Source organism: Mirounga leonina, unplaced genomic scaffold (genome assembly GCF_011800145.1).
Source record: "Mirounga leonina isolate KUSES-001 unplaced genomic scaffold, KU_Mleo_1.0 Mir_114, whole genome shotgun sequence".
In the NCBI taxonomy this organism is placed as follows: Eukaryota; Metazoa; Chordata; class Mammalia; order Carnivora; family Phocidae; genus Mirounga; species Mirounga leonina.
This window is the reverse complement of record NW_023270265.1, coordinates 19508318-19534372: the sequence shown is the minus strand read 5'-3', so window position 1 is coordinate 19534372 and position 26055 is coordinate 19508318. Positions and strand designations below refer to the sequence as shown.

Below are 26055 nucleotides of genomic sequence, written 5' to 3'. Positions count from 1 at the left end.
AAGTTAAATTGAAGCTTGAGAATTCATGGAATAAAAGTTCTAGATAACTGCTAAGTTGTTCTATACATCTGAATATACAGTACATATGAAATTTATTCTCTTATTTTAACCTGTTGTTAATTATAAAGCTTATCTGATCTTCATGACTTTGCTTCAGATTCATTCTTTGTTGTGGTTGCTGTTACCAAAATCATTCCTTTGCCCTCAATAAAACCATTTCTAACTGGTAAACATAGTTACTTTGGTATGTTATGAGTAATCATCCCAGGACATCTATCAGGACAGCACACAGAATGGAAATGGTTTATTTCCAAGTATTCTTGATCATGTCCATTTCAAAACAGCACATCTACTCCTCTGTCCCATCCTGAGCCAGTGCCTATAATCTCTGGAAACCTGGAAGACACTGCCCCTGCACCACAACTGTCCATCAATACTTAACTCCTAGTATGTTTTAAGGTTAATAACAAAAATAAGTTGCTCAATAGCAGAATATTTAGGGGGAGATAATAGGTAGTATTAGCTTTTCAGACCAGAAAATTTTCCTGTCAGTTTTTCTAAATTTCTCTGCACCATCTTGATAATGCTATGATTTTAAATTTGCACTAGCATTTCTTATTAATCTGCAGCTTTGTTATTTTTTTTTTAAAGATTGATTGATTGATTGATTGATTGATTGATTGATTTGACAGAGAGAGACACAGCGAGAGAGGGAACACAAGCAGGGGGAGTGGGAGAGGGAGAAGCAGGCTTCCCGCAGAGCAGGGAGCCCGATGTGGGACTCGATCCCAGGACCCTGGGATCATGACCTGAGCCGAAGGCAGTCGCTTAACCAACTGAGCCACCCAGGCGCCCCTGCAGCTTTATTTTTTTACTTGGATTTTTTTTACAACTTAAGTTAGCAAAAAGGCTTAATATGTTTTATAGATAGGTTTCTACATAACCTTCACATAGTTTACATCATGGTATAAGGAAGAAAATTAATCAATAACCAAGAAAATTAATTACCTACAAAATATTAGGTAAGAGTATGAGTTAAATTTGCCCTGCAACACATCGGTCTATTTAGGGTCCTCTTCCTTCACCCAAACCACATTCTGCAATTCATACAGCAGGACTGATTTTCTTCCTTCTAAATTGTTATTTGGGGCGTGTGGGTGGCTCAATCGGTTAAGTGTTGCCTTTGGCTCAGGTCACAATCTCGAGGTCCTGGGATTGAGCCCTGGATCGAGCCCTGCATTGGGCCCCCTGCTCAGTGGGGAGCCTGCCTCTTCCTCCCCTCTGCCCCTCCCCATGCTCACGTGCCCTCTCTCTCTCATAAATAAAAATCTTCCCAAAAAAATTGGTATTTCTAAGGTAGTCTCTGATTACACCATTGCCTTCCTATCTTCCACCGACTTTATCTCTACTAGCTCTCATTCTCTTCTGACTGCTTTTCCATAGGTTGTCCGATTTTCATCTACTCTGTTACAGCTCCAAAGAAGTGTTATTACCTCTACCAGGGAAGTAGCCTCTATTCACACAGACACTTTACTTACATAGTATAGAGGGGATATATACAGACTTCAGATCTAATTTTGAAAAAAATTATAATACTGGAAGGAAAACCAAGTGGTTTTTCTATGGATGACAGAATTATTTTCTTTTTCATTACTTTCAGTGGGTTTAAAATTCTCAATCACAAGCACTTATAATTTTCATAATAAGAAAAGGAAATGATATGTACTATTACAATAATAAAAAAGCTACATACATACGCCAGTATATGAATTAAGTTTTTTTCTGGAAGAATACTCAAATGAGTAACAGTATTGCCTTTTGGGGTGAGGCTGTCTATTTTTCTGTACTGTTTGACATTTTTTCTTTATGTTCAGGCATTAATTTTTAAAAAACACAGATTTTTAAAAACAATTCTTTTACTAGAAGTAGGACGTTATGTTACTCTGTATCATCAAAAGAAGTAGGATGTTATGATCAGTTCAACATGTTTTTGGTTATTGCATCTTAAAAACTTTAATCTGAAACATTACCAATGCTGTTTCATGTGTTTGAGGATGCTTAAAATTCACCATTTCCAGAGAGAGATGTTTTTTAATTCGTGTTACATCAGCTTCCCGGGCAGCCTGCAGCAGTGAGTGGCCTTTAAACTCATCTAGATGAAGAGAAAAACATGTAAATCTGCATGAGAATTATCAAATTGATGGGACTTACCTAGTAAAAGATACTTAGTATTTTTCTTGAAATTATTTTCAAAATTATCTACCAAAATAGTCAGAGAGAAGCTGTAAAGATATTCTCCAAATATAACCCCCCAAAGCAGAGACAGTGCTATACCAGTTTCCCTCAGTTATGACATAATTCATCCCTAAATGTATACACGGATAAAATAGCCCATGGCCAACTCAGGGTCTATTCTGGTCTGTAGGAATCTGGAGTACTGCAATATATTACCAGACCTGAGAGTTCTAAGAATTTTCCAAAGCAGAGAACTTTTCTCAGTAAAGAAATAAAACAAAGAGTGATCATGGTTCGTACACTAACATCATGGCGGTAGCAGATGATTTTTTTGCTCAAACATCAGAGAGCTGGTGACCAGAAAATTGAGTATTTCCAAGAGCCACCTACTGATGAACAAATCAAAGAGTATTTTCTCAAGATTCCTCTTTTATTCATCAGGTTTATGAAACTACCCATTATCCTTTATTGTTCTAGAATAATACAAATTTAATACAAGTTTCCTATTTATGTATAGCAATACTATATCTGAATTAGGTGGCTGTTTCTCACTATGTTTACTTCAGTTACAGACAGAAAACCACACAACTGCCAGATACCAAAGAATATTAGATGGTTAGGATCTGGGGACCATGTTTACAAGACAGTAATCCTACCAATGACATGGCAGATTAATAAGAAACTCACATCAAAGATAGGAACAAAACCCAAATTCATTCTTTTCAAAAGCATTACCATCTCATTTAACTTGACTTGAAAAAACAAATACAAATATATTTTCTTTTCATAGCATCTTAAGAGTAGAATGAGTAGAAATCTCCAGATGACTAAATACGCTAGTATGAACAATAGATACCCATGGTAAGGAAAATTTTCCATTATTTAAAAATTTCTAAAAACAAATGAGAAAGAACAAATTTTTAGTTTGTTGGCATCTTAATATCCTAGTTGAACATTCATCATAGTATACTCACATGATAATCTTTCTTTTAACTGCGGTGTGGGAGCCAAGTCTATAGCACTTTTATTATGACAATTCAGCAGTGTTGGATCTGCACCATAACTTAGGAGAAGAGAACATACTTCAACCCTGTTCTTTGAAGCTGCCTCATGAAGAGGAGTGAATTGCCACAAGTCCATTGCATTTACACAGGCACCATGCTGAGGGATTGGGGGGGGAGGGTAAAGCATATATTTAGTGTCCAATTTTTTAAGAGAATTTAGAATTATTAGTACTGTGTAATTTAACATCATGCAAGCTTAAATAGGTTATACCCTCAAAATTCATTTTTTAAACCTATTATTTCAGAAATACATTTTTTCCCCATGGAAAACCAAGTAGCCGGTTGCTAGGCGTATGCACAAGGACCCTTACTTAACTCTTTTATTGTTAAAAACAAGAATGAAGCTTTAAATTTCACCACTGGGTATTTACCCCAAAGATACAAATGTAGGGATCCGAAGGGGTACGTGCATCCCGATGTTTATAGCAGCAATGTCCACAATAGCCGAACTATGGAAAGAGCCAAGATGTCCATCAACAGATGAATGGGTAAAGAAGATGTGGGTGTGTACACACACACACACACACACACAATGGAATATTATGCAGCCATCAAAAGGAATGAAATCTTGCCATTTGCAACGACATGGATGGAACTGGAGGGTGTTATGCTGAGCGAAATAAGTCAATCAGAGAAAGACATGTATCATATGATCTCACTGATACGAGGAATTCTTAATTTCAGGAAACAAACTGAGGGTTGCTGGAGTGGTGGGGGGTGGGAGGGATGGGGTGGCTGGGTGACAGACATTGGGGAGGGTATGTGCTGTGGTGAGTGCTGTGAATTGTGTAAGACTGTTGAATCACAGATCTGTACCTCTGAAATAAATTAATACATATGTTTAAAAAAAAAAAAAGAAGAAGATAGCAGGAAGGGAAAAATGAAGGCGGGGAAATCGGAGGGGGAGATGAACCATGAGAGACTATGGACTCTGAGAAACAAACTGAGGGTTCTAGAGGGGAGGGGGTGGGGGGATGGGTTAGCCTGGTGATGGGTATTAAAGAGGGCATGTATTGCATGGAGCACTGGGTGTTATATGCAAACAATGAATCATGGAACACTACATCAAAAACTAATGATGTAAGGTATGGTGATTAACATTAAAAAAAAGAATGAAGCTTTAGATTTAACTTGCATCTTCTCTAAGTTTTCCCCTTTTTTGAGGTATAATTTACACACAGTAGAACATAGTTCTTAAGTGAATAGTTTGAGGAATTGTGACAAATATGTGTGTGTGTGTGTATATCCATGATACCATGACCCAATTCAAGATACAGGACACTTTCATTACACCAGAATGTTGCCTCATGCTTTTATAGATAATTCATGCCCCCATTCTGTTAGCACCATATATTAGATTTATATGTTCTTGAACTTCATAAAAACAGAGTAACACGGTATGTACTTTTGTGTCTACCTTCCTTCACACACAATGTTTCTGAGATTCATTCATGTCGTTATCAATAGTTTTCATTGCTGAGTAGCATTGCATTGTACTGACAGACCATAATTTACTTAACCATCATCCTGCTGATGGGCATTTGGACTATTTCTAGTTTTTGACTATTTTGAATAAGGTGTTATGAACATTCATCTGTAAGTCTCTTTATGGACACGTGCTTTGTCCCTAGGAATGGAATTGCTGGATGGATGATATAGTAGATACAGGTTTACTTTTATTAGAAACTGACAAATAGTCTTCTAAAGTGGTTGTATTATTTCTGCACTGCCATCAGCAATATTTGAGTTCTAGTGTTCCCCCATCCTTGTTAATACTTGGTACTGTTAGTCTTTTTAATTTCAGCCATTTCCAAGTACTGGAGTTGGAGAGACCACAGAAGTCATTCTAGTTCAATCTCTCATCTCTCACAATCCCTTCCATAGCATTCCTTCAGATGGCAAATGAGCTACTCACTCCTTTAGTACTTTCAATGATGGGAAACTAATTCTCAACTACTATGACTTTTCATAATTACTAGATAACTTGTCTTACTAGAAGTTCTTTTCTACATTAAGTTAAATATGTATTTTAAACTTTGATCTACTGGTTTTCTTTGGAGCAAAAGAGATCCATATTCTTGGCAATATTTAAGAGCAACTCTTACGTTTTTGAGTTTAAACACCTTCAGCTCCTTCACTCATCTTTCTTATCAGATGGTTTCTAGATTTCCTTTCACCCTCACGGCCCTTGGCTAAATATACTTTAGTTTAAAAGCTCCATTAAAGAAATTATTGAGTGCCTAGAATAACAACAGAGTCTCAATTTGGTCTGAGAAAAAGTACATTCCATCTATTGCTACATTTGCTGTTGACACTATTACTTCTACTCTACTATAAGATCATGTTAGCTTTTTAAGGAAACACATCACAATTTCTATAGTGTCCAGGTCATGAAAAGCAGTTAAGTGAATGTTTGCAGTTAAATGCCAGCTTCTGCTAGCCAACTGTTTAGTAAGAGTTGCCAACTGACTCAGTGTTGCCTACACCTTCTGCCTGTATTCCCTGTCTCTATCTACTTGCCAAATCCAGACACTCCTGAGCTTGAGTGCTCTGCTAACTGCAACCTCACCTCAGCTAACCTCCTCTATACATATGACCTCTAGTCAGCCTGCCATTCTTTTTTTTTTTAAAGATTTTATTTATTTATTTGAGAGAGAGAGAGAGAGCACAGAGGGGGGAGCGGGAGAGGGAGAAGCAGACTCCCTGCTGAGCAGGGAGCCCAATGCGGGACTCGATCCCGGGACTCCAGGATCATGACCTGAGCCGAAGGCAGTTGCTTAACCAACTAAGCCACCCAGGTGCCCCAGCCTGCCATTCTTATTTATTGAACATCAGGTCTTAGGAAAACACAGTTCAGTTGTCTGTAGGTCCCAATGCAGTCTGTCTCATGTTTCACTTTTATCCATAATAATATTCCAAATGTTCTGCTGAATTCAAGATTCAGTTTTACAATAAGAAAAGCATTACTGCTACAAATGTATAATGTTGCAACCACCGCCTTATACATTTAAAAAGGCTTAGGGGCTACTCAGAGAGTATCTAATCCTTGAAGTTGTTTCTGTGGGAAAATAATCCTGTTGTAGCACATGCCGAAAAGAAAGCATGGAGGCATTGGGAACAGATATCTTTGCCATGACGGCTGCTGCTAGAATGAGGGAAAGCATTAAAAGGGGCAGAATGGTGCAGAGTAAGAGAAGCCTAAAAAATGTGGTCAAATATATGTGCAGAGACTGGGGGACAAAAGGAAATAGATGTGGATAACATCCTCCTGCCTACTCTGAAGGAGAATATGTATCTTCTATTTTCATCCAACAGGGAGCAAAATAAGTTTGTTTTTGGTCCTGGGAAGCTGCTTGTTAAACAAGAGCCGCCCAGCATATTGGAAGAAGTGCAGCTTACCAAATGAGCCTGCTGCAACCCAAAGTATAACTGGGAAGATCTTGCAAATGTAACCGGTGGTTTTCATAATATATGAATCACTAAAAATTGCTTTCTGGTATTTTCAAGGATTTTGAAACTTCACCGTTAGCCACAAATTATAGAATCATTTAAGGTGCTATTCACAAGATGACAGTGCTATTTTATATTTAAAATCTTAAGGTATTTCAAAAATCTCAAAGCAGTCAAATGTTGACTTATCACTCATCTACATCTTAGAATGATTATATGTATTCCTTCTATATCCACCAAGCACTAAAAACACAAAGTAAACAGGTATATGGTGTATTTCAAGTGATTTTATATAATTCTAAGAAAAATAGAAGAGAACTAACCTTGACCAGAAGCTCAGTTACTTCATAATGACCATAAGAACAGGCATTGTGTAAGGGCACCAGATCACTACAATATGAGGGCAGGGGGATGAAAGAAGCTTGTGTTATTACAGTTAGTTCATTTAATTTAAATTAAATTCACACTTAGCTTTAAATAGCAAATGGCTTTTGTGATCTTTAATAGAAATGCACAAAATTTAACATCCATCTGAACACTAAGTTCCAATAATTCTAACTTCCAAGTCTCTTTCACATCCATCTTTTTTTTCTCCAAGGCTACCACCATGCCTTTAATATTTCTTCCTGTACTACTCAAACAGCCCCTATTTCAATTTCTTTTTCAAATTGTAGCCAGATTTTTCTAAAAGTAAATCTGATGTAGCTACTCCTTTTTTTTTTTTAAGGGGGGAGACAGAGACAGCTGGTGGGGGGACAGAGAAAGAATCTCAAGCAGGTTCCACACCCAGTGTGGAGCACCATGTGGGGCTTGATCCCATGACTGTGAGCCAAAATCAGGAGTTGGACACTTAACCGACTGAGCCACCCAGGCACCCCTGATGTAGTTACTCCTTGTTTTAATGTCTCATTGGTTCTTCCTTGCTTTTGAAAACTGGTTCCAACTGCTTAGCCTGGCATGCAATGGTCTAACACTCTGGAGCCTTACCCTTTAGTGATGGTATGCTCAACCACATGTAGTTCCCTCTATGCCTCTGGGCATACTGTCCCCTTGGTGTAGAACAGATTTCCTCCCTCCTGGCTTACTCCTACAATCCTTTCCAAACTCAGAGCTCGAACACTGGCTCTTCTTTGAAACCTTTTTTTAGATTCTATAGGGTAAATTAATAAACTAAACCCAATTCCTTCATGATGGTCATGGAGAAAGAACTTTCTATATAGGAAGGTACAGTGGAACCTTAAAATCCTGGCTTGTATCTTTAAGCTGCTCTTACTTGGGGAATCACTCACTAATTACCACAGACACTGCTATGATGGCCTCTGGTGAGTAATGGCCACTGACAGTGTAGTCATTAATTCTACCTGTCCTCTCTTTAAAGGTTTACGGCTTTCCTCACCACTTTTTTTCTTAAATTTATTTTATTTTTTACTCTTTTAATATTTTACTTATTTATGAGAGAGAAAGAGAAAGAGAGTGAGCACAAGCAGGGGGGAACAACAGGCAGAGGGAGAAGCAGGTTCCCTGCTAGGCAAGGAACCCTATGTGATTTCTGGATTTCTGGTATTGGATTGAGTCCCAGGACCCCGGGATCATGACGTGAGCCGAAGGCAGACGCTTACCTGCGTGAGCCACCTACGCGTCCCAGATTTATTTATTTTAGAGAGAGAGAGAGAGAGAGCACTCAAGCATGCTCCCCACTGAGTGTGGAGCCCAATGCGGGGCTCAATCTCACAACCCCAAGATCATGACCTCAGTGGAAATCAAGAGTCAGATGCTCACCGACTGAGCCACCCAGGCACCCCTCACCATTTTTTATTGTATGATTTCTAACCTGAGCACCAATTTCATTCCCCAACTATCTAATGGCTACCTCTACTTGAGTTTCCTGAGTTCTGGTTCCAAAATAATTCCTCCAAAATAATTTTCCCTCCTGGATTTTAGTATGTGTATCACTGGGATCAGTCACTCAGCTTCAGAATTTGAAATGTAGTTATCTTTTTATTCCTCTCTCCTCACATCCAGTCAACAAATCCTACCCATTCTTACACTATAGTATCTCTTGCACCTGTGTCTTTATTTCCATTCCTCTGCAACATTATTATAGATCCTCATTATGCCTGAACCCTTACAATGATTACTCTCACTGCTCTCTGACCTCTGGTCCTTCTCTCCAAACTACCTTACACATTGCTGCCAGAATGTGTCCCCTAAAACTCCTCTTTTAGAAAAAATCTTTCCCCTTGCTTAAGATCTTTCAACGGCTACTGTGGCTCACAGTGTGAATTCCTTAGACTGGAATATCAAGTCCTCTAAAACCTGGGTTGTACCTACTTCTCCAACCCTAGCCTTCATTTCTCCCCTATGTAAATCCATCTGCTTCAGCCACACTGGTCTAGTCATTGTTTCTTAAATATGCTGTAATATCTGCTTTAGCACATCCTCTCACACAAATTTTCTTGCACAATGATGTTCCCTAAACTCTCTGCTTTCTTAAGCTGAGTCCAGGTTGAGTATCACCTCCTCCTGAAGGATTTTCTATCCAGGATGGCTATCACTGAGAGTTCCCTCCTGGGAACTCCTACAGTACTATCTCTATTATCACCTCACACTTAGTAGAGAACTTATATTGTTAGGTATCTAGTCATGCTTCCTAAAGTGTAGTGTAAGCCCTCTAAGTGGTAGCTTTAAGGTTTTATAATTCCTGTGTCCTCAGAGCAATCTGCATACTGTAAAAGCTCAATAATGTTTACACTATTTAGCAAGAAGATTTTTATATGGTTACAGAGATTATAATAAAGACAGTAACATTTAAGAAATCCTCATTTTTTCCCAATGCTTACTTACCCTTTATCTTTAGCATGGACATCAGCTCCATGTTGTAGTAACAGCTGTACAATTTTTACTCTGTTGTATCCTGCTGCCAAATGCAATGGAGTTGACTGAAATATTAATCAAATGAATGAAATTACAATAATAGCTAAAAAAATGTGTGAAAAGGTAAAAAACCAAATATAATACCAGAATTCCAGAAAAAAACTTACCATCTTCATAGTTCTCATTTTGGGTTTACAAAATCCAACATATTTACCAAAGGCATAGTATAAGTTTGTAAGTTCATTATTGTAAGTAGGAAGCAAACAACTAAATGTTTATCAGTAAAGTTTTACTAAGTTTAAGAATTAATCCAAATTACTGCTTAAAAGAAAGTATCAGCATTCTCATCAAATGTTTTAATTTTTAGTAAGATAAATGCATTTTCATGTTACCAGGAGGAAGAACAACAGCTTAGCTGTCAAAGGAACTACCTTTCTGCCATCACTTGCGTGGCAGTTGACATTTAAGGGCGTCAGCAGAGCCATCATTTTTTCTTCATTGCCACTCCTAGCACACAAAAAAACATATTAGCAATTTGTATTCATCAGATCCCGTCTGCAGACATGTATGTGAGCAAACAAAAATTCATTCTCTTTTAAAGTTTATTATTTAAAAAAATTAATGATGAAGTTATCCACGATACATATTTATAACACCAGTACACACCTGGCACTTTCCAAAAGTTCATCTTTCTTATATTCACCTGTGAATTAGGGGGAAAAAATGAAAAAAAAATTAATCACAAAAGTAGTAACAACTTAATGCATAAAGATCCTCATGAACTACATTCAAAGTAGATAAATTTGGAAATAAATTTCCAATAAATACAAAATGATTAATTAACACAATACTGTGCAATTTAAAAAATATTTGTATGAAGAACATGGAATACATTTGTTATGAAAGTAAAAAAAAAAAAAATCCAATATTACATAATGAAGCTATTTGAAAACAATATGCACCAAAAAAGGAAAGCCAAGAAGAAAATACACCAAAATTTCAACAAAGTTTGTCTTAGGTGGTAGGTTACTGAGAGCTTTTCCTTTTCTTTTTACTCCTCAAATTTCCTAAAACCAATGTTATTTGTGCAATGGACAAAATGCACCCACAACTTCATTCAAAAGTAACACAAAACAAAATCCAATATGCCAACATTATAGAGATAACAAAAGATAATCTTATGGCATTACCAACTGGACATAATCCTTAATATTTTTATGAATGCAGATTTTCCAACACTAAAATTATATTATAGTGCTACTTTAAATATATACACATAAGAACAGGATTAAATGTAAATTCTTTATGCCCATAGCTTGGCTTCCATATTTACAAATGCATACAAACAAAACTTTAAAATGAATACAACTTAAATTAACATAATTTAATGTCACGGACAGTGTTTATTGATTTGCTGAAATAAAATCCAAACTGCTGTCCACAATACAAATATATACAGATTGCTAATGCAAGGATTCTTTGAGCCCCAAGATTTTTTAAAAAGAGAAAAGCAGGGAATAAAATGGTATAGTGAAGGGGGAAATGAACACAGAAGTGATAGTTTCAATAACAGCTCACTTTTCTAGAACCTCTTTGGGGACTGGTCTAAATTTTCCTGGTAATACCAGAAGAAATATCACAAAGTCCAAGCACAAGAGCTCATAGCAGAACCCCTCAGGCTCTTGACTATTAGATCAGACATGATTCTAATGGTGATCACACAGATAAGAATCCAGAAAACAATATGGCAGAGAGCTTTTTAAGAGGAACACTCTGATGAGGAAGAAACATGTGAAGGGGATACTACCATTCAAAAAAGCCTGACAGTCTAAAATGAACCTGAGACTAAGCCTTATACATGTTAATAGGTTCCAAAGACATGAATATGTTACGAGAGAACATTAACTGACATGCTTCAAGGTACTGAAACTGGTATGACCAGAATCCACTGTTTAGAAAAGATAACGGTTAGAGCTTTTTGAAAGGGTTTCATTAAAAAAAAAAAAGATTAAAACACATTAAAAAAATAGTATATAAAGGGGTAAAACATGTTATCTGGAAAACTCAGGGACATTTATTTTTTTTTTAGATTTTAAAATATTTTACTTTTTAAAACTGACAGTCTATATAAAACCTTATCATAAAACCATATACATTACAAAAAATTTTTATCAGAACTGCAATGCTTAGAAAAGTAGCATTTTTAGGCAGTTCTAGCTTGGAAATATCAATTCTCTGATTTCAAAAGGAGATGTTTCATAAACCTACTCACTGGGCACATTAATTTCTGAGATTTCAAATATTTTAAGCTACTTTCCTTTTTTTTTAATCACCAGGTGCTCATCACAAGTACACTCCTTAATCCTCATCACCTATTTCACCCATCTTCCCACCCACCTCCCTGTTAACCATCAGTTTTGTTCTCTATAGTTAAGAGTCTATTTCTTGGTTTCTCTTTTTTCCCTCTTTGCTTGTTTTTTTTGTTTGTTTCTTAAATTCCTCACAAGAGTGAAATCATATGGCACTTGTCTTTCTCTAACTGACTTATTTCACTTAGCATATACTCTCTAGCTCTATCCATGTTGTTGCAAATGGCAAGAATTCATCGTTTTATGTCTGAGTAATATTCCATTGTGTATATATACCACATCTTTTTTACCCATTTATCTATGGATGGATACTTGGGCTGCTTCTGTATCTCGGCTATTGTAAATAATGCTGCTTTTATAAACATCAGGGTGCATGTATCCCTTTGAATGAGTGTTTTTGTATCCTTTGGGTAAATACCCAGTAGTGCAATTCCTGGATCGTCGGGTAGTTCTATTTTTAACTTTCTGAGGAACCTCCATACTGTTTTCCATAGTGGCTGCACCAGTTTGCATTCCCACCAACAGTGCACAAGGGTTCCTTTTTCTCTACATCCAACACCTGTTGTTTCTCGTGTCGATTTTAGCCATTCTGTCAGGTGTAAGGGGATAGCTCATTGTAGTTTTGATTTGCATTTCCCTCATGATAAGTGATGTTGAGCATCTTTTTTTTTTGAGAGAGAGAGAGAGAACGCATGTGCGCACAGGAGTGGGGTGGGGAGGAGCAGAGGGAAAGGCAGAGAGAGAATCCATGCTGGGCATGGAGTCTGATGCAGGGCTCGATCTCATGACCCTGAGATCATGACCTGAGCTGAAATCAAGAGTTGGAGGCTAAATGACTGAGCCATCCAGGTGCCCCAATGTTGAGCATCTTTTCATGTGTCTGTTGGCCATCTATATGTCTTTTGGGAGAAATATCTGTGCATGTCTTCGGCCCATTTTTTAATCGGATTATTTGTTTTTTGGGTGTTGATTTTTCTAAGGTCTATATTTTGGATATCAATCCTTTATTAGAGATGTCATTTACAAATATCTTCTCCCATTCTGTAGGGTGCCTTTTAGTTTGTTGACTGTTTCCTTCTCTGTGCAAAAGCTTTTTATTTTGATGTAGTCCCAATTGTTTATTTTTGCTCGGAAAAGTCAGGGACATTTAAAGAACATCCTGAAAACATGGCAGTAACACACAATAATCTATTACCCCTGACTGAAATAAGGCAGGAAGCACAAATCTAAACACCAATTTAAAAAGAAAAAAGAGAAGTTTTACTTTTCTTAGACAAGAATCAAGTGCCAATTGTCCAGATGTAGAAAAGAGTAACAACTGAATTGATAGTATTTTGAAAATCTAGTTAAGTCATTAACTACAGGAAGCAGACCGTCTACCTAGCAAGCTCAATTCTTTATATTCTTCCTAGAATACCCAATGAGTACATAGACTTACCGGTCAGCACTGCTTTGGCAGACGGGTCTGCTAAATCTAATGCTGTCCTTCCATCTGTATTCCGGATGGTTGGCTCAGCTCCATGCTGTAAGAGCACTGCAACAGAGCAACACTACCTTTCAAAATGGTAATCATGACAATCTGATTTTAGTAAATCATCTTCTCAAAAATTCTGGTCCAGAAGTCTTTGAGTTATTTAAAGACCTTTCATATCCTGATAGCATGCTAAATGTTATATTTTAAAGATAAGATTGTATAAAATATTGCATTATTTAATGTACAAGACACGTTAAATAAATGTCCCCTAAGCTCAATGTCAGGTTTCCTTTGCTTTGTGACTAAGGAGATAAAAGTATATAAGGAAATAAAAGGCTAGTTTGCTTGAAAGCTTGTTCTCTCATTCCAAATGAACGACTATGTTAGACTGTCCTATCATAACAAAAATGGAATTTCTAAAGCTACGGATAGCCCAGGAATAGGGATGTATAGAATTAAAAAAGAAAAATAAAATCACACAGGTAAATTCTTCAAAAAAGAAAAAAATACTCTCTGTAGGGTTAACAAACCCCAAATCAAAACCGTTACATTACATCCTAGAGCACATAAAAAAAGACTTGTGCTATATTCTGCATTGTTATTTGTTATATAAGGATATTCTAGCACACTCTATAAATAAGGTGCTGGGGAAAGACAGGCAAATAACATGCAGAAAGCGGAGCCTACCTCCTGTTCTTTGACAGGGTTATATTCATTCCACTCTACTACTACCTGTAATAGTGCTGGCCGATAGAAATAAAATGTGAGCCATATATGTAATTTAAAATTTTCTAGTAGCCATATTAAAAAAAATAAAAAGTAACAGGTTAAGTTATTCTAAACACGTTTTACTTAGCCCAATATACCCAAAGTACCATCATTTCAGTATTTTACTTATATTGTAATCAATATAAAATTGAGATTTTTGCATTCCTTTTTTTTTCCCCCCCAAAGTAAATCTCTGAAATCTGGTTTGTAAAAAGTACATCTCAATTCAATAGCCATATTACAAGTCCTCAGCTACCATATTGGACAGTGAAGACCTATAACTATATTTGGAAAACCCTACATTATTATTAAAGCTGATTATTTATATGCCTGAGACTCAGGAACTAGAAAAGGACTATGAGCAGAGGGAGTAGCAACTTAGATAACACACAGGAAAGGAGAATTGGGCAAAGGTTACTAGGTAATGTGTATCTTTATAAATGACCTAACTTGAACTAACTTGACCAGTATAAATAGTGATTTGGGGCACTGGGATGAGGGGAGAACAGTTAAGTCCAGCTTAGAGCACCTGGACTTTTCCTAATGCACACAGTTGGTTTTCTATCAGTCTCCAGGATTTTAACTGCCCCTGTTTTGCATCAGGAAATAGAGCTAAGGTAAGCAGACTCCTGCTTACTACCAGTCCCTGACTGGTAGGCTCAGAAAAGTCAACACCAGATTAATGAAAACTCTCAAATAAGCAACCTTTTCAATGATAATTTTGTCAGTGATCAACCTGTCAGGAAATTCTCTATCATTTGTTAAAGCATTCTAAATGACTGATAATTTGTCCTTCAAATGTTTCTGTAAGCCCTACTTCATGCCCTCATCATTTCTCATCTGGGTTATTCTACAGCTTCCTAGCTGGTCTCTCTGATGCCATCTATTCAACCTAGCCCCCTATCAGATCATTCTTCTGAAAATATGCTACTCTCATCAGACTGTTTCCTTAGAAGTCTTCAGTGATTCCATACTACCTACATAAAAATATCAAGCACCCTAACCTGGAATTCAAAGCTCTTTTAAAGAAGTCTACCTACCTTTTCAATCTTTCTCCCACTACTTCCTGGAAAGACTCCAGGAGGAAGCAACTTGACTCCAACCAAGTCACTGTAATCAGTTCCCTCTAACACTCCTGTTCACGTCCACCATGACTTTACCTGGTTCTTCATGTGTCTTACTCTCTCAGAAGAAATCTAAATTTCTAGAGAACAGGAATTTTGTATTCTCTTCTTTAAAGAACTTAAGCTTAGTACCATATAAAAACAGACACTCAATAAATAATGGTTAGATTAAATCACAAAGTGTTCTTTAGTATTTAAATTCATCCTGGCAGAATTTGATCATATTAACAAATGAATTCAATTTAGACTTAGAATAGTTACAAACTGTTTCAGGAAAATTCAGGAAAGTAAATAGTCTTACCGATGCAAACATCAATCTTTCCTTTAATTGCAGCTTCATGGAGGGGGGTATAATTCCAATTATCACGAGCATTTGGGTCTGCACCATGTCGCAAAAGGAGACTGACTACTTCAGCATGACCAAAAGAACATGCATTATGAAGAGGAATAAGCCCGCCATCATCACGTGCTTGGACATTTGCACCATTCTGAAGCAAATATTCAACTACATCTTTCCGCCCAAAACCTAGAAGAAAACAAATTATCCACATTTAAGTTCGCCAAAGAAAATATATTAATTAGTGTCGCTAAGTACTAGCCATGCTAAAATGTCTTTGGATGAAGAATAACAAAAGATTCAACAATTCAAAAAATAACTGATGAAAAGAGGATCTGGAATATATCACTAATCTTAACGAGAAAGCCAAGGGTCTCTCTAACAGTTTAAGTAATACAGCTGATCCTTGAACAACATGGGTCTGAAATGCATGGGTCCACTTATAAGCAGATTTTTTACAGTTCTGTAAATGTATTTTCTCTTCGTTATTATTGTAAGAATACAGTATACAGTAAATATAATATACAAAATATGTATTACTTGACTGTTTATATTATCAGTAAGGCTTCTATGGTCAACAATAGGCTGTTAGTGGTTAAATTTTGGGAGAGTCGAAAGTTATATGCAGATTTCTGACTGCACAGGGGGTCAACACCCCAACCTTCACGTTGTTCAAGGGTCAACTGTACTACCAGCTTCAGAGAATGGTTATGAAATAGGTGGCCGAAAGCCCAACATTCAAATGTTTTCCACTCTAGAATAGCATTTCTAATTGCAAATATGGAGTTCTGCATATTTAGAGTGCATACATTTTCAGATGTGCTAAGTAACTCTTGCTACAGAATCCCTTTCCCACATCTATCTCATAAAATGGTTCCACTAAATTGGGGGACTATGAGATAGCAACAAAAGAAATCTGCTTACAGTTTATATTTGTCTATGCAGTGGAAGATAAAAGTGATCCCAGCAAAGGTGTGACGTCAGGTGTCTTCAAAGGAGCCCCTACTTTGTCACATGCACAACACAAGCAACTTCTTTCTAGGTAGGAGGCCTCCTTTAGAAAACCATGTCCCACAGTTCTGCTGTAACTGCCCCCATATCTAACAAAACGAAAAAGTCCTACAACTTATTTATAATGGTTTACGGATTTAGTACCAATGAATTTCAATCTCCTACCATTCTCATTCTCACATAACAGCACTTAAAACCTTTTTACAGCTAAAAAAATGAAATGAAAAGAATTTCAGGCATATGTTAAAGCAGATGGGGAGGTATACCTTTGTGCTGGGAGAGACAGAAGACCCTTCTCACTCATCTAAAGTTTTACCCCAATATTCTTAAAACCACCAACGCTGAATACTAGTTCTTCTAAGACCACAGTGGGAGCTGAATGAGAAAGCAGCAGTAGAATGCTTTTAAGGTGTATGCCCGGGGCTGGCCTAGTTGCAGCTGATGGAAGAATTAGATGGCTGCAAAGATTAACTGGATTCTATGTTTTCTTTTAATATTTCTAGGCTCCATGTCACAAAAATGAGTATCTTTGTATCTCTGATTCTCCTTATTCTCAAAGAGTTCACAATTTAAGACAGGGAGAAACAAGAAGAGTCAAGAATTTCAATACAATATGACTGCCATAATAGAGGTATATATAAAACGTTACTAGAGTCCAAAGAAGGGAATACCCAAATTGGGGGAAAGCAGAGACTAAGAAGGACTACCCAAGGAGATTCCAGCAATGACATCTGAGCTGAAGGCTTACAGAAGAATTAAGGGGTCATTAGGAGAATAGGGAGAGGAACAATGAGGGGAAGGATCGGAATAAGGGAAGAGCACAAGCAGAAGAGACAAAATGTACACAGGCATGGAACATGAAAGAGCAAATCATTCCTAATAGGATACAGAATGCCAATTAGGCAGATGCCAGATGAGGAAGAACCTTTTATATATCATGCTAAGGTAGCATCTGGATTTTGTCTATGGAATAGTGAATAGTGTTTTTTAACACTGTTTTCAGGCAGCAGATTTTAATAGAATCATTTTCTGTCCTTAAAAAAATCTGAGATATAATTGACATAAAACATATTAGTTTCAGGCATACAATATAATAATTCAGTATTTATATATGTTGTCAAATGATCACAGTAAGTCTAGTTAACATCCATTACCACACATAATTACAAATTTTCTTATGATGAGAACTTTTAAGATCTAATCTCTCATCCCTTAGCAACTTTCAAATATATAGTGATTAACTACAGTCACCATACTGTACATTACATCCACAGCACTTACTTTTGTAATTGGAAGCTTGTATCTTTGGACCACATTTACCCATGCACCATCCCCATCCCCTACTTCTGGCAATCACCAATCTGTTCTATCCATGAGTTTGGGTTTTTGTTTTGTTTTTTAAGATTCCACATGTAAATGAAATCATACAATATTTCTTTCTTTTAGTTAGCATTATGTGCTCAAGGTCAATCCATGTCACAAATGGCAGTATTTCACTCTTGTGGTTTAAATAATATTCCATTATAAATATATACATATACCACATTTCCTTCATCCATTCATCCATCAATTGACACTTAGGCTGCTTCAGGTCTTGACTATTGTAAATAACACTGCAATGAACAGGGGTGTGCATATACCTTTTTGAGCTAACAATTCCTAACGAAATTTTACAAAATTCCAATATATGGCATGATCACTGCAAAAATACCCAATGCCTGGTACATAACTGGCACTCACAGAGTTGCAAATTAACTGAATTCAGTGTAATGATACAATTCAGGGTGAATCCTCCTTCTTCAAAAGCCCCTCACAAAGACCCAAAGAAAATTATCCCTGTATTGCTGAGGCATCTCTTAGAAATAGTACGAAAAATACTGCTATACATTTTAAGAGGTTACTGAAGAACAAACAAATACCTAGTAGTGTTTAAAAACAACAACAAACAAACCACTGCTCTGTATCTTTCTTTAAAAAAAACTCTAATAATATCCCAGAAATCAACTCCTATCAGTACCTATTTTATTTGTTGGAAGTATCATAATTTAACTACAGATCTTCCTCAACTTCTGATGGGGTTATATCCTGATAAACCCATTAAAATGAAAATACTCTTAAGTAAAAAATGCACTTAATACACCTAACCCACTGAACATCAATCATAGCTTAGCCTAGCCCACCTTAAATGTGCTCAGGACACATATATTACCCTACAACTGGGCTAAATCATTTAACACAAAGCCTATTTTATAATAGTGTTGGGTGTCTCCTGTAATTGATTGGATACTATACTGAAAGAGTAACATAATGGTTGCACAGGATTGCTTTAAGTGAACTGGTTGTTTACCCTTGCGATTGCATGGCTGACTGGAGCTGCAGGTCAATGCCCCTGCCCAGCATCATGAGTACTGTACCGCATAGTGCCACCCCGGGAAAAGATCAAAATTCAAAATTTGACGTATGGATTCTACTGAATGCATACCACTTTTGCACCACTGTAAAATTGTACAATCATAAGTCAAACCATCATCAATTGGAGATCTGTAGTTCCTTTCTCAAGGATAGTTGTTACTAATTTTTTGCTACTGCACACAATGTTGCCAGAAGTAACTAAAAAGAGAAAACTGACAGCATCTGGTGACTTCTTTAATTTCGGGACAGAGAAGGAATGGGGGTGACAATCAGATCTCTGAGAAACAAAACAGGTTCTGTGAGTCAAGATGATTTGGTTTTGGAAATGCTTTGTGAGGTGCCTGTGGATCAAATACCAAGTAGAAAGTTCTGCAGATCTGGAACTCAGGAAACCAGTATGAGCTAGAGCTGTGACCATCAAGATGGCATTTGAAACCATGCGTGAAAATAAATGAGGCTGACTACAAAGCACTAGTTTTCTATCCGTTTTGTGGAAAGAGGTGTACTTTCTACCAAAGATCCATCACTTTTCATCTTGCACCTTAGTCCCTTCTTACCTTCTCAAGGTCTCTGTTCTCTCCCCACTCCCAACAACCTCTCTCTTTCTACTAGATCATTCTTGACAGTATGTAAACATGTTCTACATCTTTCATTTTATGAACAATATTTTCCCTAAACTCAAATTTCCATTTCTCTGCTCCCCTGCATAATCAAATCTCTAAAGGCTATCACCAATTCTATCTCCTATTCACATTTCTTCCAAATCCAGTCTGGCTTCTGCTGCTTCTTTATAACTGCTTTCATCAAGGTCATTTAAAACCTCCACGTTAAAAATAAATAAATAAATAAATAAATAAATAAATAAATAAATAAATAAAACCTCCATGTTACCAAATCCAAGGGACATATATTTGTCATTTGACCAGACCCCTCATCAATATTTGGCAACTAAGTACTCTCTTCCTTGCTGAAACAGCCTCTCTAAAAATGTCCATTTCATCACACACTCCTGGTTTTCCTCCTGTCTCATCCATTCATTTAACAAATGGTCAGGGAATATCTGGCAGACACTTTTCTTGGTGCCTGGGACATGCTAGTGAACAAGAGACCAAATCCCTGCCTTTGAGGAACTTCTATTCTGTGGAGATGGGGGGAGATGAGCAATAAATGCAAAAATAAATATGCTAGAATGTTATAGGAAAGAGAGCAGAATAAGGAGAGTGATCAGTGTGTGTGTATGGAGGTGGGTTATAAAGTTGAATAGGGAGGTCACCATAGGTGTTGTTGAGATGGTAACATCTGATCAAGGACTTGAAAGACAGGGAGTTAGCCTAATTGCCAACAGTAGGGCCAGAGTGGCTGGAGCTGAGTGAGAAAGCAGCAGCAAAGTAGGAGATGAGGTCAGAAGTAATGAGGGCCAGATATATAGGCTCGAGGACCACTCTAAGAATCTGGTGGCAACTGTCAGGGTAATAGTGCAGATTCTGGATACTCTGAAGGTAGAGCCAGCATAGTTTCTCATGGATTGGATGTGGGGTGAGAGTAGGGGTGAAAAGGTGAGAGTGAGAGATGGATGACATTTAATGGAGGACACTAAAGTTTTTCGACTGAGAGATAAAGGGGTGGAGCTGGCATCAACTTAGATGGGAAGGCTGAAGACAAAATAGGTTTGTGGCAGAAGAGGAAGAGTTCGTCTTGGGCAGTCCTATCTGCTTGAGGCCATCTTGCCTCCTCCACCCAATTTCTAAATGTCAGCATTCCTCCAGACTCAGTTCTCTATCCGTTTTTCCCTTCTTAGATGACCTCATCTACTCCTATAGCATTAAGTACCATTTAGATACACAACCTCCAAATTTAAATCTCCAGTCTAGCTAGACTCTTCAGCTGAATTCCAGACAGTTTACTGGACATATCTCCACCTGGATATTTCAAAGGCATCTCAAACTCAACATGTTCCCAAACTTCTCTTCATTTCTAATGACCCTTGCTCTGACCCAACCACTACTGTCTCCAGCCTGAACTATTTCAATAGTCTAATTGGGCCTCTCCAGTTCTGTTCCCAGTGACCTTTAAAAAACAATCATCATGGATGGGGCGCCTGACTGGCTCAGTTGGTTAAGCAGCTGCCTTTGGCTCAGGTCATGATCCCAGAGTCCTGGGATCGAGCCCCATGTCGGGCTCCCTGCTCAGTGGAGAGCCTGCTTTTCCCTCTCCCTCTGCCTGCCTCTCTGCCTACTTGTGCTCTCTCTCTCTCAAATAAATAAAATCTTAAAAAAAACAAAACAAAAAAAAAACCTCCACCAGAAAACAAATAAACAATCATTGTTATTTAAATTATTTAAACCGTGATATAATATGTACCAATATTATATTATCAATGATATATTTCTTTTTTTTTTAAGATTTTATTTATTTGACAGAGAGCGAGCGAGAGAGGGAACACAAGCAGGGGGAGCGGGAGGGGGAGCGGGAGAGGGAGAAGCAGGCTCCCCGCTGAGCAGGGAGCCCAATGAGGGGCTTGATCCCAGGACGCCCAGATCATGATCTGAGCTGAATGCAAACGCTTAATGACTGAGCCACCCAGGTGCCCCAGTGATACAATATTTCTTTAAAATAGTTCCCTGGCTTCCTAGTACTGCTCACAGAATAAAATTCAATCACTCTACTACTGTGTCCTACAAGGCATGCTGCATGAACTAGCTCTTACCTACTTCTCTAACTTCATTTCATGCCACTCTTCAGTTTCCAAGCTGTGACCGAGCTTTCTTTCAGCTTATCAAGTATGCCAACATTACTTCAGGGACTTGGTACATGCTGCCCTTCTGCTTGGGCTGCTCCTCTTTCTTCTCTGCACTTCTCACTACTCACTGTAGCCATCCCTCACTATTCATTCCTTCTGCTTATTGTTTAATCTGTTGAAATGTCGCCACTTTAAGGAGACCATCCTTGACCATCCTCCCTAAAGCAGTCCATTCTACTCACCTGTATTACTTCCTATCTTAACGTTCTGTTTCCTTGGTCTCCCCCTCTTCTCCATTAGAATGCAAGCTGCAGAAAAATGGAGATTTTTGTCTTTGTTGTTCACAGCAATGTCCACTGGCATTTACTAAAATTTGAATTTACTATTTACTTATCTCCTGGACTCTTAAGTTCCATAAAAGGCAGGAACCAGTCTCTTTTAGTTTATCATTACAGTCCCAGTGTCCTTCATACTGTGTGGCACATAGCAATTTACTGATATTTGCTGAGTTAATACATCATAATATGAGAAAAGGAGACTGAGAAGTAAATTAAGCAAGAATGACATTGCAGAAGCCAAGAAGGAAAAGTCTGAGGAAAAGGCCAAATCTCTTGCCACTATGCTCTGACTTGAGTCTTCCTTATCTCTGCCTGGGCATCACTGATCTTACTGTCCTCTCCAAGTAAGTCATCCACAGTTGCCCCAATTAATGGTTCTTCTACCCCAGCCATTCAGTACCCACATGGACGAAGAAATACTTTTGGAAAAGAATTCTTGATCTGGAGAGTAAGAGAAAAGTAATCAGAATAAAGAAAAATTAATAAAAGTACCTCTTCTTTTGGAAAGTTACTCGATGTGCCCAAGCACTTTTAGAAGGATCACTATTTTTCAGTGGTAATCAACACATCTGAAGTAATCAAAATGGAGACTCACAGGCTAACTTCTCAAAAAAGGTGAGGTGGGCATGTTGAACATGTGGTTGTTGCAACAGATAGTGTCAATTAGGAAGACACCTGTTCTGAAGGATTGGTGATCCAGCTGAAGACAGGTCAAGTAGTAGCCTTTTTTTTTTTTTTTTAAGATTTTATTTATTTATTTGAGAGAGAGAGAGAGAGAAGCAGGACCCTGGGATCATGACCGAGCCGAAGGCTGACACTTAATTGACTGAGCCACCCAGGTGCCCAGAAGTAGCCTTTTGTTAAAATATCATTTGGGAAGAGAAGAGGCTTGCTTAAAACCAGAGTTAAAGAGACTCAATACTGACATGTATGAAAGAATACTAGACTGAATACTAAAACTGAAGTTTTAGCGGGGGAGAAGATATGGGTGGAATTATAGCTACATAGTTACCAACAGTCGGAGACACAGATGACTAAGATAGCTTCGTATCAACGTGATTCCCTAGCCATTAAGATCACTGAAACCTGTATGGAGACTGACAGCAGAAACCAGCACCTTTTTATTTATTATTTTTTAATTATTTTTTATTTTTTTTAAAGATTTGAGAGAGGGAGAGAATGGGGGGGGGGAGGAGAGGGAGAAGCAGACTCCCCGCTGAGCAGGGAGCCCGATTCCAGGACCCCGAGATCATGATCTGAGCTAAAGGCAGACTGAGCCACCCAGGCACCCTCAAAATCAGCACGTTTTTAAAGTCGTATTGTAAGGACTACAATATGTGAGTGGAGGTCATGTTGCTATCCTGAAAGACTAAATGAAGAGTTGGAGCTTTTGAAGGTCTGAAGCCACTTCTTGGCATGAAAAAAAATTATTTAGAGGGGTCAGTAAGTAGCTATTTCAAATTTTAAAATCTTTTATTGTTAGGAGTTTGGCAAAACCTTTAGATTTTTTTTTTAAAGATTTATTTATTTGAGAAAGAGTGAGAGAGCACTAGCAGGACAGACAGAGAGGGAGAAGCAGACTCCCTGCTGAGCAGGGAGCCAGATGCAGGGCTCGATCTCAGGACCATGAGATCATGACCTGAGCAGAAGGCAGACACTTAACCAACTGAGCCACCCAGGCGCCCAAAACCTTTAGATTTAAGATGCTTCTCAAGCTCTGAGGGCTAATCCTTGATGAAATCCTCATTCTAATGGGCTCAAAAACAGCTCAAAGTCTTCTGGTAAGTACTCTAAAAAATTAAAAAAAAAAAAAAAAAGCTTTGCAGGATATATTCCAATCATGGCCAGGTAAAACATGAGAAGGCATATCCTTAGAGTTAATGCCAATCTCCAAATCCTAAGGATCTCTTTACAAAGGTATCAGAAGCCTAAAGTTAGTAGTCATGGCTGCTCAGGTACACTGCAGTCTATTTTATAATTGTGGAACAGGACTCATCTTCAAATACTGCTCCACATTTGAAAATACTGATGAAATCATACATTGAGTTTGAATTCACTAAAAAGCACTGGCAGGAAAACAAAACAGGCTTATTTGGAAAGTAAATTTGCTGATCAATAAACTGTGTCACTTAATGGTAGGTATTATGTCCTGTTCATTTCTTTTTTTTTCTTTTTAAAGATTTTATTTATTTGAGAGAGAGAGAATGAGAGAGAGAGAGAGCACATGAGAGAGGGGAGGGTCAGAGGGAGAAGCAGATCCCTGCTGAGCAGGGAGCCCGGTGCGGGACTCGATCCAGGGACCCCAGGATCATGACCTGAGCTGAAGGCAGTCGCTTAACCAACTGAGCCACCCAGGCGCCCGTCCTGTTCATTTCTGTTTACTGGCCAAGGCCAGTACCTGGCATATAGCAGGACTTGATAAACATTTGTTTAGTACACTAATACTTTGTTGGAAGAGTAAGCAAATGGCCCTCACAAGAGAATATGCAGTTGATGATTTGTGATCATTAAGGAGTCTATTCAATTTTTTTCTTGCCAAATTTCACTACTATCTCAGTGTCATCAGTTTCAGGACTATTGCCAACCATGACTATTGTTAACAACATCTTATTTTGCATACTAAAACATGATTTAATCTGAATGGCTTCCAAAGAGCAGTGGAAGTCACAACAGAAAAACCCCTCTTAGGAAGTTTCACCGAGGGCCACCACCTCCCCTTTTTTTACAGTCCAAATGTGGAATGGGCCATTGATATAACCCGTCCGATATGAAATGATAGTGATGCTCAGGCTGGTCACACAGGGTTTTGTCAGAAGGAAAAGCTCTAAAACAGAAAACGTCAACAAACACCATGAGACAGAGAAGGCTCTTGTGGTCTGGGAGTTGGGAATGTATAATCAAGAAGCCTTCAGCTTTGACTTAGACAGCCAGGACTCTTACCAGATTTTTCTGAGGGATGCCATTTTAAACCTCTCACTCACTATTAACTTTAGTTTACCAAGATCCAGAAAAGGTATTTTCCATACATATTTCTTTAGAATGAGGAATACAAGGAATAAGGTTTTGCTCAGCTCAACCTGGGACAGATACACTACCTCTCTGGTCAGACTAGGAGAAACCTGGAAAAGAGTGCCATAGGGCACCTGGGTGGCTCAGATGGTTAAGCGTCTGCCTTCGGCTCAGGTCATGATCCCAGGGTCCTGGGATCGAGTCCTGCATCGGGCTCCCTGCTCCTTGGGAGCCTGCTTCTCTCTCTGCCTCTCATGAATAAATAAATAAAATCTTTAAAAAAAAAAAAAAAGAAAAGAAAAGAGTGCCATAGCCTCTGGGTTGTTCAAATCCTGACAATTTGAATGGGGGAGTACTGAAACAAATACTCCAAACTAGTTATTACTGAAGTCAATCTCTAAGTCCAACAAGATCTGAAGAAAGAGGTATAGCTCAAGTCTTGGTAATATACTGGGAGATCTGGTAAGTCAAGAAAGATTCTGAATTCTTAGACTGGTCTTTACTTGATATTGGGTTTTTTTTTTTTTTTTTTAAGATTTTATTTATTTATTCATGAGAGACAGAGAGACAGAGGCAGAGGGAGAAGCAGGCTCCCCGCGGAGCAGGGAGCCTGATGCGGGACTCGATCCCAGGACCCTGGGATCATGACCTGAGCCGAAGGCAGACGCTTAACCGACTGAGCCACCCAGGCGTCCCGATATTGGGGTTTTTTACTGATGTGGGGTTTAATCATTTCCCACAACAAAAACAAATCCTGGAAACAATCTATAATTCTAGTCCTAGGTAAGGAATATGGGTCCATTTTGTGCATCTCCTATAATTATGGCTTTGGCCTATAGCCAAAATTAGG

General features: G+C 38.0%; 1 protein-coding gene across 2 annotated transcripts in view; it reads right to left on the bottom strand.

Moving 5' to 3' along the window:
- TNKS2 (tankyrase 2) overlaps window positions 1-26055 on the bottom strand; it is a 68043-nt gene that overhangs the window by 37355 nt on the left and 4633 nt on the right. For both annotated transcript variants that reach the window (XM_035025028.1, XM_035025019.1), the window contains exons 2-9: window positions 15660-15884; window positions 13431-13526; window positions 10290-10326; window positions 10055-10130; window positions 9594-9688; window positions 7073-7139; window positions 3210-3396; window positions 2031-2152 (exon numbers count right to left, since the gene is read on the bottom strand). In XM_035025028.1, coding sequence (XP_034880919.1) covers window positions 2031-2152; window positions 3210-3396; window positions 7073-7139; window positions 9594-9688; window positions 10055-10130; window positions 10290-10326; window positions 13431-13526; window positions 15660-15884 — 905 coding nt within the window. The remainder of the gene's footprint in view (window positions 1-2030; window positions 2153-3209; window positions 3397-7072; window positions 7140-9593; window positions 9689-10054; window positions 10131-10289; window positions 10327-13430; window positions 13527-15659; window positions 15885-26055) is intronic.